This window comes from Ambystoma mexicanum, chromosome 6p, assembly GCF_040938575.1.
Source record: "Ambystoma mexicanum isolate Mex_15411 chromosome 6p, UKY_AmexF1_1, whole genome shotgun sequence".
Taxonomy (NCBI): domain Eukaryota; kingdom Metazoa; phylum Chordata; class Amphibia; order Caudata; family Ambystomatidae; genus Ambystoma; species Ambystoma mexicanum.
Window position 1 is genome coordinate 1,212,408,388 of NC_090935.1, and position 21,616 is coordinate 1,212,430,003.

At 47.4% G+C, this 21,616-nt stretch overlaps 1 protein-coding gene across 1 annotated transcript in view; it reads right to left on the reverse strand.

Moving 5' to 3' along the window:
- Positions 1-21,616, reverse strand: part of QNG1 (Q-nucleotide N-glycosylase 1) — a 401,288-nt gene that overhangs the window by 214,429 nt on the left and 165,243 nt on the right. Inside the window, exon 3 of the mRNA XM_069625865.1 lies at positions 8,815-9,074. Coding sequence (XP_069481966.1) covers positions 8,815-9,074 — 260 coding nt within the window. The remainder of the gene's footprint in view (positions 1-8,814; positions 9,075-21,616) is intronic.

Consider the following 21,616-nt stretch of genomic DNA (forward strand, 5'->3'; position numbering starts at 1 on the left):
CTGCTCCGGGAGTCAGCCACGCTGGATTGTCCGTAGGGGCTGGTCGAAGGCCACCAGGCCCGGAGATCTAGGCAGAGTAAGGCCGGTTAAGGGACCAGGGGGGTGCCTTCACTGTGCCACTCCATGATGGGTCCCCACAAGCCGCGACTGGCCGCCTTCAGTCCGAGGAGGAGCCGTGGCAGCAGACTGCCCTGATTCCGTGCAGCTGCTCCAGGCGCCAGCTGCACTGGGCTGTCGGCAGAGGCCGGGCAGAGGCTGCCGCGCCGGGGAAATGGCCAGAGGAAGGTTGGTTGGGGGGACCAATGGGATGCCTTCACTGCTCTGATTTGTAGTGGGTCCCCCTGCGCTGTTATTGGCCGCTTGCGGGTGTGCTTGGCTTGGCGTTCTGCTGGCTGGGGTGGCTTAGTCTGCTGGGTCTTGGTGGGTGTCGGGTCCGTGGCGTGGCTGTATCCGATCAACCCCACTGGCTGCCGCTTATCGGTGAGTGCACCCCTGGAGGTCGCTCGCAAAGTCGTCCGGATTCAGGGAAGGGATCGCCACCGTCTTCTACGGTTATCCCTCATCCCGATGTTAGTGTCGGAGCTGAGCGGGCTGTAGGGATCGGTTTAGGCGCCGATACTGTCCGCCATTTTGGGAGATTGCAGGGGCGCCAAGCCGCTCTGTTGGGAACTCGACAGAACTCCGTCTCCCCAGGGCCAGGAACGTTGAGAGCGTAGCACGAGCTGCCTCAGCCTTCCGGCTTTTCGGGGTGCCAAATTATTTGGCAGAAGCTTCAACTTTACTGGGGCCTTTTTATCAGACACGCGGTCTCGGCCAGGAGCTCTCACCTGGCCAGACCATCTGTCATGGCGCCAAGCCACGCCCCCCCCCAGCAGCTCTAGTTTGTCTGCCCATTGGTGGAAGACCTTCTCTGCAGTCAGCGGGATTCCTGGTATGAACTTAATCGGTAACGGGGGGAAAATCTGGTGCGAACGCCATATTTCTGTGCTAGTTTCCTCCAAATTGCATACGTTCATCGTAGTTGGGGGCACTGGAAGTTGGCCTAGGATCACTGCCCTTAGTAAGTTGGGAGATGCCAGGGTTCGTTCCACTTGTACATGCGGTGTGATAAAATGGATTGTGTACCAGTGGCTTAGGAACTCTGCCTGGGCTGCCCAGTAATATCTCTCCAAATCCGGGAGCGCCAGGCCGCCTTGTTGTGTTCGCAGTATAAGTGTTGTGTATGCTACCATTGCCGGTTTACTTGCCCACATTAGTTCGAGAATCAGGCTCCTGATTTTCTTCAGGAAGGTCTGTGGTAGTAGTAATGGTATGTTAGCAAACAGATATAACAGTTTAGGGAGAACCACCATCTTCACTAGCGAGGCCCTGCCCCATAGCGTTAGTGGAAGCATTTTCCATCTGTCAATCTGCGCTTGGAGGGATCTCAGTACCTTCTTGTAATTATCCTTGAAGACGTTTTGATGACTGCGGGACACTATGATCCCTAGGTTTCGCACATGGCCGTCTTCCCATGCAAGCCCGTAGTCGTCTGTGAATTTTAGTGTGTCTGGTAGGGGGAATATTACTCATTTCGTCTGATTAATCTTTAGGACTGATACACTGCCTAATGTGATAACTTTGCGCCTGATGCGGTTTAAGTTTGTATTCAGGTCTCGAATAAAAAGGACCACATCATCCAAGTAGAGGGAGATTATTAGTTTGTGTGTTCCGAGAGTGAGGCCTCTTTGTAGCTGACGGGAGCGAAGTCCTGACGCCAGGGGTTGCATAATTAAGGCGAATATTAGGGCGGAGTGCGGGCAGCCCTGTCTGGTTCCCTGCTGCAAGTCTATGGGCATGGATTTCGTGTTACCCAGGAAGATGGATGATCGGGGCTGGTTTTATAAAAGAGAGATCAGTTTAATAAGGTAGTTCCCTAGTCCCATTTGTTTCAGGACTGCAAAGAGATAGGGCCACTCTCTGCGTCGAGTAGTACCGCTTGTTGTGAGGGGTCAAGTGCCTCCATTACGCCAAACAGTCTTCTGATGCCAAATGTCGTGTTTCGCTTGGGAACAAAGCCTGCTTGGTCTCCTAGTACTAGGCCCCGGCATGAGTGGGAGTAATCTGGCTGTTAGGATTATGCAGATCAATTAAGGAGATTGGCCTGTAGGAGGCGCAGTCCTCGGGTGGTTTACCTGTTTTGTGCAGTAAGATGACATTGGCTTGGCGAAGGGTAGGTGGTAGGATCCCTTTTTCTAACGCCTCTTTGTATACGTGCAGGAGGAGCGGGGCAACTGTATCTGCGTATGATTTATAAAATTTGCCATCTGGGCCGGGGGCTTTAGTGCTGGGTAAGCTTTTGATGGCCTGTTGAATCTCTTTGAGGGAGATGGGTTGATTGAGAGGTTCTCAGAGTTCTCCCTCCACCCAGTAGAGTTCGGTATCATTAAGATAAACTTGCAGGGATTCGGGAGTGCTGGTGTGTCTCGAGCTATATAGTTCCTGGTAGAAAGAGTGGAATGCCTTAGTGATTTTGTCTTCTGTGTGAACCAATGTGCCTTGAGCATTGCGCACCCTCTTTACCCAGGTGGGTTTCCTGTTGACAGCTATTAGTCGTGCCAGCAGGGCTCCAGGTTTCTGGCCCTCCCCGTACTGCCGGATTTGGTGTCTGCAGCTCAGGAATTTCAGCTCCCGTTCCGCTAGAGCGCCGAATTTAAGGAGTTCCTCTTTGAGTTCCACCTGAGTGTTTGAGCTATCGACGTTGGAGCATTTGAGTTCTAGATCTTTCAGTCGGGCCTCGCTTGTAGTTAGTTCGCGTCAGATCAGTTTTAGGATCCCGTTCTCCTTAGCCATGCATACACCTCTTATGAAGCATTTTAGAGTTTCCCAGAGTGGTCCCACCGAGTAGACGGACTCTAGGTTGACTGCTAGGAAGGCTTCCATTTCTTCCCTCAGTTCAGCGGCAAACATCGGATCTGATAGTGAGCCCGGTTTGAATCTCCAGTGTGGCATATCCGGTCTGGTGGTGGGGAGCTTGCATTCTAGTGTTATTATGGAGTGGTCGGAAAAAGTTCTGGGGAGAATTTTACACTTTCCCCATCGAAGCGGGCTCTGTGACGACACTAGGAGGTAGTCAATTCTTGAGCTTGTGCCATGCACAGCCGAATGGAAGGTGTACTCCCTCGCATCCCAGTTAGTGTGCCGCCATATGTCGACCAGATTGTATGCTCTGCAAATTTCCTGGATGGCGACTCCCCTGGCGTACGAAGAGTACGATGAAAAGTACCTATGGCAGCCCCACTCTCGGGCCCACCGGGACTCAGAGTTAGGGATAAGATGTGTTTCTTGCAGCAGGGCCACATCGGCTTTGTGTCTCCTGAGGTGTTGAAGAATTTTCCGGGTCTTCCCTGGGAGATTGCCTCCCCTAATGTGCCAGGTGACTACCTTGAATTTGACATGTGTGGATTGTAGACAGTTAATTTCTTGGCGGTGGTGGGCGTGCAAGCTGCCCATAGTACTGGGGTGGCACAACAACAGTTCTCAGTGGCTATTGTCTGGTATAACATAGTGATGTAGTCGAAACGATTTGAGTGGTGGGGCAGCGGGGGCCGAGTTCCCAGGGACACGTATTCCTCATGTTTTGTAGATTCCCTCTCCAGCGCGGGCAACCCCCAACTGGCCCGAGGTGCATATCCCCCTCAAATAGTGAAACAGTTAACATTGCTGCGCCTGTGGCACTAGTGGCCCTAGTGGCCTCCCGGAGTGTGAGGCTCCATACTTAAATCAGGAGTTTGAATCCCTGATGGAGTTGCTGATCATTGTTATTTCCTAGTGTGTACCTGTGTGTAATGTCATGGTGGGTTCCTCCCGGCCCGGCCTCTTTGTGGTGGCCTAGGGTTGCAGTTGTTGGGTGGGGTTTGCAGCCGACACGGTCAAGGAAGGAGCTCGCCTCCTCCAGGTTCTCGAAGAATTTAACCTTCCCGCCATGTTGGATCCGTAGTTTGTCAGGGAACATCATCGAGTAGGATATCTGGTTGTCTTGGAGGCAGTGTTTGGCCACCGCGAAGGACCTACGTTGTGCCTGGACGGTTGGCGAGAAGTCTGGGTATATTTGAGTGCAGTCACCCTCAAACTGAAGCTCTCCTTTGTCCCTGGCCAATCGCAGGATGGTGTCCCGATCTTTATAGTTGAGCAGTTTGGCTATAATGGGGTGTGGGGGTGCCCCCGGGACCGGACGAGTGGTTGGAATCCTTGTGCCCTCTCCACTCCAAATAGTTTGGATAGTGCGTCAGCGGCAAACAGTTCTATGCAGATTTTTTTCGATATAGTCTTCCATCCTCCGCTGCGTTTGGCGTTCACTTATCCCGACCAGACATATATTGTTTCTTCTGGAGCGCTCTTCTAAATCTTCGTTTTTGCCATGGTTGTTTTCATTTGGCCTTCTAGGGTTGATACCTTGGTAGGGTTGATACCTTGGCTATTAATGATGATGCAGTGTCATCCAAGCTGGAGACCCTTTGTTCAACTGTATCGATTCTATCTGCGTGTTTATCAAGACAATGTTGCAGTTGATCCACTTTAGAGGACAGTGTATCCATCTTGCAGTCGAGGCGTCCAATCCCTGCTTTCAGGTCGAGAAGGATCTCTTTAATGTCTAGTGATTGGGGGGGTACATCCTCTTGTCTGTCCTCTCGAGCTTCCGCTTGCGTGGGTGATCCCGGTCTGCTGGTGGGCCTAGGTGTTTTGGCTAATGCCCGGGTTCGAAGGTAAGCTTGCGCCGGGATTTATCTGTCTTTCCCATGATGTAGGCCGTGCTGAGCCTGCAGTATGGCCCCGCGCTGTGCGTCTGATGCCGGGCCCAGTTCTCGTGTCTCTGGTGGTATCCGAGAATGACTGGTGGCTCAGAGTAGGCAGGCGGTGAGGTGCTTGTAAGATGTCCTGCAGATTCGGTTAGCTTGTCACTACTTTGTAGGGTTAGGCTGTTTAATAGTGGGTATTCAGTTATTTTTGGGGCGCCAAGTATCCACCGACCAACGGGGCCTCTGTAATTGCGCTGGCGGATATTAGCTTGCCACCGGTCTGGGGTTTTCTTTGTGGCAGAGTGTGAGGGTAGAGTGGATGCAGGTAGGTGTTGAGGGCTCAGCCCCCACCGGTCTCCTTTAGTTTTTTGAATCGCTGTGGGTGGCTGAGGATACCTTCTGAGAGATTTTGGGTGCACCCACTGTGGGGATCAGCGGTTGGTGCCGCTGAGCCGCAGGTTTTCCGAGCTGTAGGTGCTGTGCTCTATAGTAGGCCGTGCCGCTGGATGGAGGGCGTGTTTCTCAATGTGATGTATGCTGCCGCCGTTGTGGGATTTGCGGCGCTGGGTGATCCGCATTTCCGCTTCTCCCGTTGTATCAGTGTTTATGTTCCTCTATGGTGCCATCTGCTTTCTGCTGGGGTTCCGTCTAACGGACGTGTTTCCGTAGGCAGGTATGAGTTTCCCAGGGTGCTCACCTCCGCCACTGCTTATCAGGGCTCAGGTCGGGGGGAGGGGGGGACAGTCGGCCCGCAACATACCGGGGCTACAGCGGGAGCGCTCCTCAGCCACCCGTGCCTCCTCCCCCTCCAGGGCCCGTTCAGGGTTCCCGCGGGCCAGGTGGGGGGGGCTTGCCCAGAGGTCACTGCCAGCAGTCGGAAGGTGGGAGGTACTTGGCCGGCGATGCTGTCGGCCCCGGGTTGGCCGTGGAGCGGAGGTGCAGGAGGGACTGAGCGCCGCCCCCGCTCAAGAGAGTTCCTACCATGTGTTCCGGTTGTTGCGTCTTCCCGGGCAGCATGCACTCCGGCGCCCCGTGGGTTACGGGTCCCTGGGTTCCTCGTGCTGGTGCCAGATGGTCCCGCTTTCTCCTGGGATGCATTGTTGTGGACGCAGTCGCTCGGCCCCTGCCCCTCCGCAGGTCTTCTGTTGGTCAGTTGGAGCTGCGGTGTCCACGAGTGCCCTGCCGCCGGTCCAGGGCCACTGACTATGCCCACTCCGCTACTCCTGCCCAGTTGTTTATTGAGGTGCGTGGGCAATAACAGCTCTCTGGTGGCGACGCTGCCTTTCTTTGTAGAGGCGCTGCGTCCAGCTGGTCTTGTCTGCTGACTGGCCGTACCTGCAGCGGAGGTCTGCAGGGCCTTGGTGTAGTTGGGTGCTCACGGGGATCCGGGTTTTTGGAGGGGCTCACCGCAGCGATTTTCAGCTTCGAAGTCTGTACCCGTTCCTCTTAGCCCTTCTGGTTATGGAACGGGTTGCTCAATCATCAGGGGGACGGCGATTACACAGGATTAATTTGGAGCCTTCGGGGAGCTCACAGGGGAGCCGCCATTTTGGTCGGCACTCTAGCACCCTCATAAAAAGTTGAAGCTTAATGCTCGCCTCCGGTCTAGAATTGTTATTCAAGCAGTTATTTTCTTTTCATATACTGGTTTGCGAGGGATAGAGTCATAACACCATGACCGCTATTACGATACATCAGTGCTGGATTTTTCCAGCCCTAGAATGCTTCTGCTAGCATCTTGTGGAATCATTCACTGTGCCAAATGCAGGTAGCTTCACATGTATTGCTAGCAAGGGAAGATTCTCGAAAAATGATATAGAGAATCATCACCAGAATGTATAAATCAGTACATCTTGGACACACCAGGGGAGGAACCTCTTAGTCAGAGCAGTTCTTAATGTGCTATTGGTCAGGGCTGCAGCCGTGTTCTCCAAAGATGTGTAGGTTATGTCTCATGCGTTTCTTCCAAGGGCAGACAGAACACGAAGGGAAAAGAAGCTTACCATACTCAGCTTCAATGCATTTTCTATTTTAATTTCTTAATCATTCATACTTATAATAAAATAGTGTAATCACAACCAAACAAAATATATGGTCTGAATTTGGAGGAACTCTGAAGCAAATTAGCCATGCTGCTGTATCTAGTTTCATGCAGAGGAGTATCGGCTACCGTGGCTCTGGACTTGAGACAATTTTCTCACAGAATGTTTGGTGTTTTATGTTATCAACCATGCTAAATCTAACACAAAGTTTTGTGTGGTGCAGGAAAGTATTGGAAAGTGACAGACTAAGAGACTCAATGGGGTACATCAATTAGTGAAGGAAGAGACTGAAGAATGATGAAAGAAAAGGAGGCTGAAGAAACTGGGATGGCGATGTAGTGGTTGTAGAGAGCAAGAGGAGGTTGTCAGAGCTGACAGCGAGGAGTGAACAGAAGGTGGTGGTAACATAAGAAGGGAATATTGGACAAAGGGAGGTGGTAAGATCTGAAGATAAAAGTTGGCAGGAATAGGAGGGAGGAAAGAAGGAGGGATCAAAGGCAGACGAGACAAAATCAAAGAAGGTAGAGAGGTCAGAAGGAGGACAAGTCCTGGAGGAGTAGGGAATACTAGCCGGTTTGTGTCAGAGAAAGGAGGGAGTGGATGAAAGAGCTCTGGAAGACATAGACCCCTTGGCCAAGAGCCGGTGCTGACACCAGGGCCTTGGAGAGAGACTAAACCAGTCACTAATGATGATGAGTGTCACAGAGGATGAAGAAAGCAGAGACGAGAAAAAAGTCAGAGAGCAAGAAAATCTATGGCCTAGTGAGCCGTAACAGGATGGTGTCAGTGGTCAGGTCAGCCGCAGCCAAGATCAAACAGTGGGCGGAGTAATGAGACAAAAGGGAAGCAGTCCAGGGAATGCTCAATCTGCTTCAGAGACAAATCTGCAAACAAAACCTGGTGCCAGAATCAGCTGCAGGGCAAAGGACCCCATCTGCATCCAGAACAGAACAAAGAGGAGAGTTAAAGAACCCTGAAAACACACAATGCCAGAGAAGGGGGAGGTCAGACAACCTCCCATGAACTTTAAAGAGTTAAGACATTGGCTTAAGAGGGTGAAGGATTGACTACCCACATCCAGCAAGAAAGACATTGGTTTGAGAGAAGACCATCCCGCTTATAGTATATATTTTCTTATGCAAAGATCCTAGTTTGCAACTCAGTTGGCCTCTACTTGTATTTAATACCCAAATTAAAATAGTAAAGTTAAATCGCATTACTTGGACTTGGCATCCTTCTTGATCCCAGGTGTCCAATGGTAAACCCTCAACATTTTCCCTTGAAACCCATGCAAAATCTCCAGATGTAAAAGGCACAGCGAGCATTGGTTAAACCAATGCAATCTTCTGGTTTGCTCAGAATGCAGTGAAACACTACGGCACTAATAATATCGCTGAGTGGAGGTGAACAGGTCCACTTGGACTCGAACATTTCTGAATTAACCACTAGCTTTCAAAGTATAAAATCCAAACCGAATCCAATGTTCAAATGGCACATTATTTGAAACTGAAGCCATAATAAGTAATGCTATTGTAGATTTCTCACCGAAGGTTATCAATAACAACTGTAGGTGCAACGGTTGTCTGATGTAGCCACTAGCACCATATCACATTTCTTGAAATAACGTTGGTGAATTAAAATCTTAAGCAAAAAGTCAGTGTGTAGGAAAAGTGACCATTCGGTTCCCTTGTGAAAGTTGGGAATGCACAGCACAGACCAGATATTCCTACACCAACTCTCTGAATAAAACAAGGATATCATGAAAGTAATACAGGGCCTTCAATCAACCTTGATTAAAGAATCCAGACCGAAGATAAGGTACAGCATGTCCTGGATTGAAGAATTCCCCCCCACTGCAAATAGAAGGATGGTCTTCTGCGGCAGCAAATTGAATCCGGTTTGAGTGAATACTATGAACAATTGAGTCTTTGTGACTTTCCTCGCTACACTGGTAAATTACAGGACAGAAAAGAGAATGTGCTGGCAAAACTGACCTGAAATGTAGCCTCGTCTCTAAAAGAAGGAAAATGTTCCACCACGATTTGCATTAGTTTCTGTGCGCTCTTGTCACTCTTTTTCACACAGTTCAGGAAGGAGCCTCCAAAGACTTTCATCAGGATAGTTCCAGTTTCATTGAGGACCTGGTGCCTCTCTTCAATCATAGGCATGGGTTCATCACTATCAGAACGCAGTATGTGCTTGAGCTCATCAAGAGTCATTTTGGAAAAATAGGATGCTTTAATGAAAGGGATTCCTGAAAAATAGAAAAGCTGTGTTACTTGAACGATCATGCATCTCTCAATATTGCCCAAGAGATACTGTAAAGAGACATGTAGTAGCAAACATACATTTCCCTCTGATGTCATTGAGGACAGCATTCTGAGAACTGTGAAATTAAGGAATACAAACTAACCATATAGAAAATGATAGCATGAAGCCTAGCACACCCATTTCTCTTTGTAAGGCATTACCCCATATAGTATATGGTCATGATTTGTTCCCCCACAGATAATCTGAGCTTGCATAATGCCTTGTTTAACACAATGATATCTCTCTTTCTTTGGAAACAGCCAGTCTTTCGTGTCTGACACTATTTATGCAAAGGAAAGGGCTACTGGACATTCCTCTGAATAAAGGCATGATCAATCTTTAACATCATCTACTCAGAAATATGCGATTGTTGTTTAATAAATCTACTTTCTGACTTGCAGCACTCTGGTGCTATTGCCACGAAGCCTATGGTGTATACCATTAATAATTAAACAACAATAATGCTGTGCCAAAATCCTCCAAAGAAGCGGCATTTACAAATGGGTGCATTATTTGAGATTAGTTCTTTCCAATTCTGTATTTTACGCACAAACTTCATAGCGTTGTTTTGCATGCCAAGGAATCATGTTTGAAACAAATTGACTTTATTATTTTGGGTTTTGTATAGTGCAACGTCTGCCATTTTCATGGGTACTTGGTGCTTCGCGGACTACAAGGGAAAAGGGCTTTTTTAGATGGGTAGTTAGTAGGTGTAGAGGGAGGAGAAGAAGGTGGTTGGTTACATTTTTTTTTCTCCAAAAATCTTTTATTTAACATACTGTGGGAAATGATGTGTCCATTAACATAGCAATTATAATTCAAAGAGACATGTTGACGCGGTCGTACAAAATGGCAAATCTTCAGTGAAATGACAAGAGACAAGCCCAGTTCCTCAATACCCCATACGCTCACTCCCATTGCTCATTCGGCCCCTCCAATCCTTTTCGCACCCACCAAACTCTCGTTACAGCAATGAGAAGTACTGTAAAAGCGGGGGTTTAGCCACTAAAGCAGGATAGTGCTCTGTGAAGTCAACGAAAGGTTTCCACACATTAACATATTTGCCACATCGTCCTTCACACAGTGCCGTGATTATATCCGCCACCAAGATGTCCCAAATATTTATTTCTTTTATTTAGATTTGTAGCGCGTACTACAGCCTTTGGGCATCGAGGCGCTAAAAGAGGAGCTTAAGAAGGCTTGATTCTGGGTTACATGAATGCCGCCCATGGAAGGTTCTTAGACAGGGTACAGGGTTATACAACAGAAGTGTGACAAAGGTTGCATATTTACAGACGCTGCGGTCGTCAGAGCATGTTAAGTACAAACATATCAGACAAAAAGTCTAGTTTTGATAGCCTTGCGGTAGGCTGCATGAGAGTCAATTAGCCTGATGTGTGGAGGTAGGGCGTTCCAGTTATTTGCAGCCTGTGTGGGGAAGCTGCTCCCGCAAGTACGAGTTTTGCGAGTTTTAGGAACAGTGATCAGGTTAGTCTATGGTGTTCTAGCTGGCCTGGAGGAGAGGGGATTGGAGATCCTTTGAGCCAGGTAGGGGCGGCCAGGTCGTGGAGACACTTGTGGGTCAGGACAAGGGTCTTAAGGTTGATGCTCTCCTTGACTGGGAGCCAGTGTACCTGCCTACTGAGTCCTGAGATATGGTCTCTGAGTGTGAGACCAGTGGTGGCCCTGAGGGCACTGTTTTGAACAATTTGCAATTTTGCTATGTCTTTCCCTGCGGTTCCATCAAGAAGGGCGTTACAGTAGTCCAATCTAGAGCCAATTATTGCCCTCGCAATGGTGACACAATTCTGTTGGGATAGGAACGGCCTGACTGAGTTGATAAGTTTGGAGTGGTAGGCCGAAGAGGATGCTATGGCGTTAACCTGCCTGTCCATGGTCAGGTTAGGTTCTAAGTATATGCTTAGGGTCTTAATCGCCAGTGACACAGTGATGGGAATATTGTCGACAGAGAAGCAATTGTATAGCTTGTCCAGCTTGCCCAAGGTGGACGGGGATCCAATCAACAGAAGTTCAGTTTTCTCACTATTGAGTCATAACCAGTTATCTGCCATCCAGGATTGGATTGTAGAGTAGATGGAATTGAGAGTGTTCAAGTCTGAAACGTAATCGCCCGATAGGGGGACGAGGATCTGGGTGTCATCAGCATAGTTCATGTATTAGATGCCCGTCCTGGGCAGGATTTTGAACAGAGGTCTCGTGAAGAGGTTGTACAGGGTGGGAGCAATGCCTGAACCCTGGGAGACACCGCATTTAATGATGCTGGGGGTGGCACAGGAGGATTCAGAAAATACCTTCATTGCTCTCCCCTGCAGGAAGGAGGTTATCCAGTTGCAAGCCCTTGGCGAAATATTTGCTGCAGTGGTGAGATGGTGGCACAGGGTCTTGTGATCCACCAGGTCAAAGGCAGCTGATAGGTCGAGTAGGAGAAGAAGCGCTGGTTTGCCAGCGTCTGAGGTTATCCATTTGGTTCTTGAGATCGAGGAGGGCCGTTTCAGTGTCATGTCGTGGCCGAAACCCTGACTGACGGAGACCAGGGAGGTGGTTGTCTTCTAGGAATTTTTGAACTTGCAGGTAAGCTGCCTTGTCAAGTATTTTAAGATGGAAGGGGACAGTGATGATGGGCCTGTAGTTCCCTGGGATCGATGGGTCAAGGGATGGTTTTTTTAAGGAGCGGACAAACCCACACTTCTTTAAGTCCAGTTGGGACATGGCCTTACTGGAAAGAGGCATTAATGAAGGCCGCAATGAGAGGGGCAAGGGATGGAGCGGAGTCCTTGATGACTTGTGCTGGGCAAGCATCCCCTTTGCAATTGGACGGTTTGATGGATTTGAGGAGTGTAATGACTTCAGGGACGGTCACGTCCTTGCATTCAAACATAGGAGAGCGAGTAGGAACGGTAAGTGGGGGTGTGCTGCTCTGGCTGTTGGCTATTAGATTGGAGAGTGCTAGTTCGTGAGCAAGGATTTTGGAGTGTAGGGTTTCAAGTTTGTCCAACATGGCTGACTGAATATTTTTGCACCCAGGCTTCATCCTTCAGGAGGGTGGGAGGTGGAGGAGCAGGGTTCTCCAACTCTCTGAAGATGGTAAATATTTCTTTAGTTCCTGATTTAGCATTAGAGATTCTAGTGTTAAAGGATGAGGCTTTCGCTTTGATGATGGCAGTTTTGTAGTCTTTAGATAGAGCCTTGATGGCTGCTAGGGTGGTCTCCTTAGGGTTGTTTTTCCAGTTAGAAAGTGCAACCCTTTTTTAGAGGAGCTCTAGGAGCTCCTGGGTGAACCAGGCATTGGCGTGCTGGACTTTTTTGGCTTTTGTGAGAGTGAGTGGAGCCACAGTGTCAATGGCCTGGGCGATGGTAGTTTTAAAGACATTCGCTAGTACCTCAGGATCGTTGGAGAAAGGGGACAATAGTGCCGGCACCGAGAGGTGTTGGGTGAGATTTTCCTTCATGAGCTGCCGGTAGCTTCTCGTGAGTGCAGCTGGGAGAGGGATAGTAGGCTTAGGCTGTTTTCTGGTGTTAATGATATCAAACTTGATGCAGTGGTGATCAGACCACGGGATAGGGGTGATCTCTTAGAGATGGAGTGGACAGTTGTGATGGGACACCCAGTCTAGAGAGTGGCCATTAATATGGGTTGGCTGAGAGATGGCTTGGGAGAATCCAAGTGTGGAGAGAACTTTGTGGAGGGCATTAGTGTGGGAGTCTTTAGGGTCGTTAAGTCCTAAATTGAGATCACCAAGGAGTATTATTTTAGATAATGTTTTGAGGTTGTCCGAGAGGGAGTGGATAAGGGCTTCCTGAAAATCAGTGGTAGGTCCAGGGGGCGGTACACTACGTGGAGGGCAATAGTGCAGTTGTGGGAGACTTTCAGTTGGAGCAAGAGGAAGTCGGAGCTCCGATCAAGGTCACATTCTATTTTCCTGATCTGGAGAGTGTCCTTGGCAATGACTCCTACACCGCCACCTCTATGAGAGGAACGGTCTTGTCTGTAGATGGTGTAGCCATCAGGAATGGCGAGGGTGAGGGCAGGGCCGGAAGTCTCACTGAGCCATGTCTCGCTAAGGAAGACTAGGTCGAGGCCGTTACTGCTGATGAGGTCGTGCACGTCAAGGGCATGTGCAGGTAGAGAGCGGCAATTAATGAGGGCAAATTTAAGTGGGGCATCGGCCAAGGGGAACATAGTGGTAGTGGGCGGGTCAAGTGTAGCAGGGTTCAGGTGGTCAGGGGCGGTGAGCATGGGAGCAAAGGGGGCGAGGCTGGCCACGTGTGAGATAAATGTGCCACAGGACATCTGTGGGATGAGTATAAGTGGCGGGGAGACAGGTAGCACAATGGTATCAGCTGTGGGAAAGTGCAGGGTAAGTGGTAGCACATGGTAAACTATGCAGAATAACATCAGCGCCATCACAGGGTGCCATAGTAGCATCCGCACGGCAGTGCAGTGAATCAACAGAGGCAGCACAAGGTAAGGTAGCAACATTAGCAGGGCTACGGGAGTTAACATCAGTAGCATTTGCAAGGCAGTGCAAAAAGGCATTAATAGTATTGGCGTTGGCATGACAGCGAGCAGTACCTGATGTGGCAGTATATTTCATAGTAGAGACATATGCAGGGTGGCTGAGAGTGACTTCAGTGGGCGCAGATGATACAGTAGTACTCCCGACATGTATGGGCAATAGTCGACTTCGCTGCCAAGAGAAGATTTCCAATCAAAGGAGCCATTGGCCGATAAGGGGAATGACCCATTGCCTGTGTCGCCCAACAGCACTACCCGGGTGGTCAGTTACTTTTACTTATGTGTAACCCATGTTTCACTCCTATCCAAAAGCTTTCGCAAGACTTCAATTCATTTTGACATATGTATCATTCAATACAGAAAATAAATTAGTAAAGTGTGAACATCAAAACAAAGTTTTGCACAATAATAACAATATTAGAGCCCAGATCACGGCAAAATAATATACGTATCATAAGGGTCCCCGAGGACAACATTACCGGCCCCATGGAAGACTTTGTTGAGCACACCCTCCTCTCCATGCTGGATAGCCCCAAGCTTTCGCCTCAATTCGCTATAGAACGGGCACTCCGCTCACTGACTGCAAAATTTAAACCGGGTGCCCTGCCTCGCCCGATCATCGCAAGAGTTCTGAACTTCCAGGATAGGGACGCACTTCTGCAGCCGGCCAGGGCCATGGGCGAGCTCCTGCTAGAATCTAATAGGGTTCACCTCTATCCTGACTTCTCAATTGCCATGCAGCAGGAACGGAGGTCATTCATGGCAGTGAAGAAGAGACTTCGGACCTTGGGGTCAAATATGCTATGCTATTCCCCACCAAGCTGAGAGTTGAACACTTAGACAAAGTCTACTTCTTCACGATCCCTGAGGAAGCAATGAAATTCCTGCACCGAAACTTCCATGGCTGACCCTGATTACCCATCTATTTGCTAATGTCCGACTCTACATGCCGCAGTTGGGGTGCTAACGTATAATTTACTTTACTTGGGCTGGTACTCACTCCCAGTGCTAGTCATCTTGATCTCCCCTGCGACAGCTTCAACTGTAAACTGCTTTGCTCTTTATTCTTGCTAATTTCTGCCCTGCAGCGTTGTGGTCCGATCTGGATGATGCAAACAGCCCCCCCGATGCCGAGTTGCAAATGTTGCTGTTTTATCTGTTATGGAGTTATGGAGTATTCACTCCCCTGTTTCGGAAGAGGGTGTGGGTGGTGGCTGAGTGTAGTATGTTAAATCTAAAATGTTCGATATGTCTGACAGGGCTATCAGATGCCTACAACTTCCCAAATGGGTTCTGAAAATGTGTCTCCCATGGGCTGGTTTTGGGCTCAAGACTGTGGTCAGATGGCAGCTGACACTCTGAGGTGCATGAGTTGGAACGTATGGGCCCTGGGTAATCATGCTAAGATGCGGAAGCTGCAGCTCTATGCTGAAAAACATAAGGACTGCATCCTTTTTTTTTTAAACAAGAAACTCAAGTTCTAGCGTCAAGTTGCACTAGCTTTGCCAGAAATTGGGCCGCACACCACTTTTACACACAATACTCCACCCAGAGCCGGGTGTTATGATTCTCATTCACAAGTCACTAGACTTATGTTCCCTTGGCTATGCGGGTGGACCCCTGGGGGCACTATGTGTTAACGCATGGGATGTTATCGGACCTAGTAGTTGTACTGCTCAATATATATGGTCCTAATATAGAGGACCCAGACTTTTACATATATAGCTGACTTACTGGCGGGGTACCCCCTAGCTCCTATTCTGTGGGGTGGGGATTTCAACACCATGGTGGGCCCTAATCTGGATAGGTCTGGAAATAGAGCCCAAAAGTGGACCCGGGCTGCCCGGACCATACTCGAAACACAGGCCAGGCTTGGTGTGGAGGACGTCTGGAGACTCTTACATCCCCAATCCCTCGGGTATACTTTTTATTCCTCCATCCACGACTCACATTCTAGAATCGATCGTTGGCTTGTCCCGTGGACACTGATAAATCGGACATTATTCTATTTTACAAACAGCTCAATGTAAATATAAAGTAGATATATCTGCAAAGAAGGATTTTTTTACTTGTAAAGTTTCCTCAGCTGGCAAACCTCAGAATTAAATTTTTTTTAGAAACCTTACGTTTTTTTTAAAGTAAAGGTCCTCAAAGACTTACTAGACCCATCACATCAGCTTGGTTACAAGAAATTAATTCTGCTCTGGATGCTACTTTCTCTCTAATTTGGCAAGCCATTGGAAGTCTGCTTCCCAATTACAGCAATACAAATTCTGGATCTGTTGTCCATTCTTCCATTTCAGACAATACAAACTTTAAATCAGACATGGATTCTGTTTTACTACGGTGTCAAAGCTATTTCAGCGGAACAATTTGAACAAATTATCCTTACTCTACGACCTACATTCTGCCTAGGGAATCCCAGTCCTACCCATATTAAACAGGGCTGCTTTGACCGGTTGTAACTATTTATAGTTCATTTTGTTACAAATTCCATCTCAAACTGTTTAATACTCCCACCCCTCTTCTGAAAATATCTTATTTGGACCTTGGCCTGCCATGTAACTAATGGCTGATCACCACATGCCTGTTTATGAACATTCTTGAAAATATGGTTGCTCTCAATTTAAAGAATTTGTATTGACGCATAAACTCTTAGGTGATTGTCAGTCTGGTTTTTGAGCACAGCGATGCACTGAAACTTCCTTGCTTGGTGTTAAGAATGGCATGCTCCGGAACCTAGTTAATCACGATGCCTCACTCCTGACATTGCTTGATTTATCTGCTACGATTGATACCCTTGACCACCACGTTCTTCTCTCTAGATTAATATGGCATGGGAATCCAAATCTGAACTGTGCTTTACCACTTAATTTCTTTTGACTAGTCACTATTGTCTGAGCTCGAACGGTCTGTCCACCGAATTTACTGAAATTATGTAGAGGATTAAACCAGGTTGTGCTCTTTCCCACTATTTTTTAACATTTATGTCAAACCCGTTTATTAACTGCTTGCCCCTCTAGGTGTTGGCTTTCATGGTTATGCGAATGACGCACAGTATTTTCTAAACTTGCTGGCATCTTATTCTCCGACAATAATTTATTTTGAAAGCTTTTCAAAATTCAAGAATGGGTGCAAAATAACTGACCCTGTTTAAATGCTGCTAAAACTAAATATAATGGGTCTGGCCACCTAAACTTTCCCAGCTGTTACTTCATTCGTCCTTCCTTTGGATTCCTTTCTCCTCACATATTCCATCCTGGATTTCTCTAATCAGATTAATAAAACTGTAAGCAGTACTCCTTACTACGTGCGATTATTTAAACAGATTCAACTATACCTGAAATCTGATCATTTGGTTGCCATTGCAAGAACAATATTTGGAGCAAAATGTGGGTTTACCGAAAATACCTTTGTGAAAAACTCCACATCTTACAAAAGAACATTAGGTTAATTTTTAATGCTTCTTACCTTTCCCATGCAACCCCATTACTCTTTCAACTTCATTGGCTGCCTGTCTCTACCTGCATTTCTTTTAAAGGTTTATACTTTGGTAAACAAATGTATCTATGGCAATGCCATATCATAGCGCCTCTCACCCTCAGGAAGGCTAAACGTACCAAACACACTAACTCCTGGTTCTCCTTGAACTCCTTGAACTACGAGCCAAGAAAAGAATCGCTCTTTCAGCCTGGCTAGCTAAACCTAATGACTCCTCTAAACTAACGTTCAAAACCATATCAAAAGAATACAAAAATGCCATTATTAAAACGTAATCAAACTGATTGAACACCAGGATCTCTAACACCAAGTCGGGATCTAAAGAGATATTTGCCATCTTTAGAGAACTGGAATCGTCAGCGCCCACCCCGCCTACCCTCTCTAAAGACCAGGAGTGGTGTAACAATGTTCAGGAAGCCATGTTTGACAAGCTGAGCAAAATAAAATCATTGATCACCAACAAGCCTTTGGAAATCTCATCTCAACCATCCCCAGCAAACCACCACCCCCCCACTGACATTCCTCTCGTCTCCTTTAAGGAAATGAGCGAGCTAGAAGTGGAAGCTCTCCTCAAATCCATCAAATCTTCTAATTGTAAAGGACACACTTGTCCAGCCCAGCTGATTAAAGAGAGTGCTACAACCCTTACCCCGTTTATCACAGCATTCATTAATACCTCTTTCTCCTCTAGCCATGTCCCTGCCTGCCTTAAAGAAGCTTGGGTACGACCACTTTTGAAAAAAACGACACTTGACCCAAATATCCCAGCAAATTACAGGCCGTTTTTTACTCAAAATTCGGGACAGGTACATAATTTCCTTGAGTCCAACAACCTGCTGGGTCTCAGACAGTCCAGCTTTAGGCCCAGCCATGGGACTGAAATTGCTCTACTGGACTTAAAAAAACAGATTGATGAACTTGGGGACGCAGGAAAACCAGCTCTCCTCCTGCTCCTAAACCCATCCGCTGCATTTGACTTGGTGAACCATGACACTCTCTGCCACCACCTCTCCTCTGCTGCTAATTTCTCACCTGAAGCTACAGCCTGGGTCACATCATTTCTCCAAGAAAGAGTGATGATCAAGCATGTGCCAAACCTAATTTCATTAAATGTGGGGTCCCTCAAGGATCCTGCATCTCACCTACCCTGTACAACCTACTCATGAGGCCTCTCTTTAAGTTCATGGACGCGCGTGGCATCACATACATCAACTATGCTGATGACACGCAGATCCTCATCCCCCTCACAGGCGAATATGAAGCCAACAGCAAAACTCTCAATTCCATTTACTCAGAGATTCAAACATGGATGGCGGAACATTGGCTGTGCCTTAGCAGTGAAAATACTGAGATCCTACTCATAGGTTCACCAGGAACGCTCAAGAAACGTGCCCTAAAGTACAACTCCTCAGTAGATAAAACTCCCATCACAGTCTCACAGGCAGTGAAAACCTTGGAGATGTTTCTTACCATTCAAAACTGATCACGGCAGCTAGACCGTTCCTAACTGAATAAAACTGCATTAGAATAGCCTGAGCAATATTCGGGTCGAGGCTGGACTATTGCAATGCTTTTCTAGTTGGCACTTCCTCTAAAAATGTTAGAAAACTTCAGACGGTCAAAACAACGCACTTAGGGCAGCTATTGGCATCTCCAAACGTGACCACATCTCTTCAACTAGAAAGCTTGTCCAATGGCTTCCCATTAGGGAACGCATCATGTTCAAAACCCTTGCTCTCACACACAAATGTCTACATAACACCGCTCCCCTGTACCTCTCACAAAGGATTGCCAAACCAAGCTCAAACAGACCTACCAAAACGGCCTACCTAAATAGGATCACTATCCCCAAGACCCTTATGGTCAGTGCTGGAGGAGCCAGCTTTCCGGTCATAGCAGCATCCAATTGGAACTCCCTCCCCCCACACATTAGAAACAATGGGCCTCATTACGAGTTTGGAGGTAGCCATGCCGTTTTTACCAGCATGGCTAACCCCAAACTCAGGTCCGGGTCCCGCAAAATGGGAATAACCGGGCCATTCTGACCTTTGCAGGCCCGGTAATTCCCATTCACGGGACCCGGATCCGGACCCGGTACGTCCCCATTCCCATTTGAGCCCCTATAGGGTTCAATGGGAATGATGGTAACAACGGACCCATTTGTAACAGGACCGTTGCTACCATACTGTTCTGCTAGCGGGTGCCGCTATGCACGTCTGGTCTGACCAGGCGTGAAGAGCGGCTCCACGAGCAGAACTCGTAATGTGGCGGTAGAGTGATAACGGCGCCAGCAGCAGTAACAGCACAGTTATCACTCTAACTACATGGTCGTAATGAGGCCCATTGACTCTTACATTGCATTTACGAAAGCTGTCAAAATGTTATTGTTTGTATAACTGCATTAACTGATTGCTCTTCTGTATCAAACATCCAGTGTTTGAATGAATGTACCTTACCATGCTTGTCCTCCGCTCACTGTAACCAGGAGCCAAGCCTAAATCCTGTAACTAAGACATATTCTTGCAACAGCGCCTCAATGCCCCTGGGCTATAGCGCGCTTTACAAATTCAAATAAATAAAAATAAATATCTAGCTAGTAATCTGAAGATCTGAAGATCCATAATCCTAATCCTACTCTTTGATCTAATTCTTCTCTAACTTGTAATCTTCCAAGATTTAAAAGGAACTATGTTGGCGGTAGATGTGTCACTGTGCAGGGCCCCAGAATTTGTAATGCTCCTCCTGCCACCATTAGATCCAAGCCCAATTTAGGTGCCTTCAGGAAAAATCTGAAAACCTTTTTACTCTCATTTGTTTGATTATCATTATCCATTTAACTTCATTATTCCTTCCGATAGCGCTCTTGTGCCTTTAGGTTTGAGCGCTATATGAATAACCATAGCCATAATATTAAGTATCCTTTTTGTATTGCATACTGCATTCTATTAGCAATGAACCCTGATTGATTGGAGCCAAAGAGGGCTGGTAGGGGCGGTTCTATATGTTTAGCCAAATTCTGATGTACATGTTTGCATGTAAGCTCATTGGAGCAATGGGCCTGTAGGCGAAACATACTGTATGATCTTTACTTGCCTCGGGTATTAAGATGAAGGGGGAGTCCTCCACTGCAGGTACCATATGGCTGTGCTGTTTGAAGTGGTTCCTTCGGTGCTTGTATACAGAGATTCTTCCTCCTCAAATAATCCTCAAGGTTTTCACATTTCTATTGTAGTCCTATAGTCTTTCAGGGAATCCAATTCTGATCAGGGTGGTTGGATAGTTTCTCATTGAGTGGATAGATCAGCCTTGAAGCCTGCCACAATCAAGGCAAGTTCTTAGATTAATGTTCTCCGCAACTGTTATTTAGATCCACCCTTAGGATTGTAGTTTCCTCCATCATAGAATTCTTGCGATCATCTTCTTTTTTTAATATTTCTTTTTATTAAACATAAACAAGTCACAGTAGCAAGTCAATAGTAAGCATTGGTCAAAAATGTCACAATATCGTTAGTAATGCATTGCGTTATTGCAGTGATAGGAGCCAGCACATGTGCGGGGGGCTGTTAGGTCTCCAGGGAGCGGCCCGTTGGAGGGTGGGGAGGAGCAACAGGGTGGACCAGGGGAGGGGAGTGCCACTGTTTCTGTGTTTCCTTGTCTTGCATACCCGTTGGTCTATGGGGTTAAGCATTCCCCATTCATATCCCCCAAACCTTCAAATACATCCCTGGACAGCCTCTGGCAGTCTACATCAGTTTCTCTAATGATGCCCATCAGTCAATTTCATTAGCCCATCAGTTTATGCACAGTTTGTCTTGGGATCCCCATGTGGAGGCGATGAGTCTTTTCCCCAGTCCAAGGGCCACTGAGATAAAGGTTTTTTCACATTTGTTATAAACCACTTCTCCCCAGATACCGAGTATCACCATTTTAGGGCCCAGTGGGACTGGGGAGGCTTCAAGCTGTTCCTTAGTACGTGCCAGAGTGACTTCACCATCTGTTTTCACAGATGCTGCACATTTCTGGGTGATCTTTTTTGTTTGTGTTCTCTGAAAGAGGCTGCCCAATGGATGAGCTTTGCATTGTATTTAAATCTTAGCCGCTGCTCTTTTTCTGATTCCTGGAAAATACACAAGTTATTCCTGACAACCCCTTTGTAGGTCATTTCCTACATCAGATGCATTGTCTCCTACAGTAAACCACTTAAATAGCACACCTTCTCTGGGTTAAGGGCTTTGTATCAGTCGTTTCAGCCATAGCTAATTAATTGCAGTTTTTGACCATGGAACGCGAAATTCTTCATCGCCTTGCCACTTGTCTCAGCAAGGGCCAGAGCATGTGCAAACATTGTGTGGCCCCTGTAACATGTGGTGTCTCAATTTGTGATGTAAACATTGAGACAAAAACATTCAGATGGGCTCAAAGTAAAAAGCAGTCAGGGGAGCAAGTAC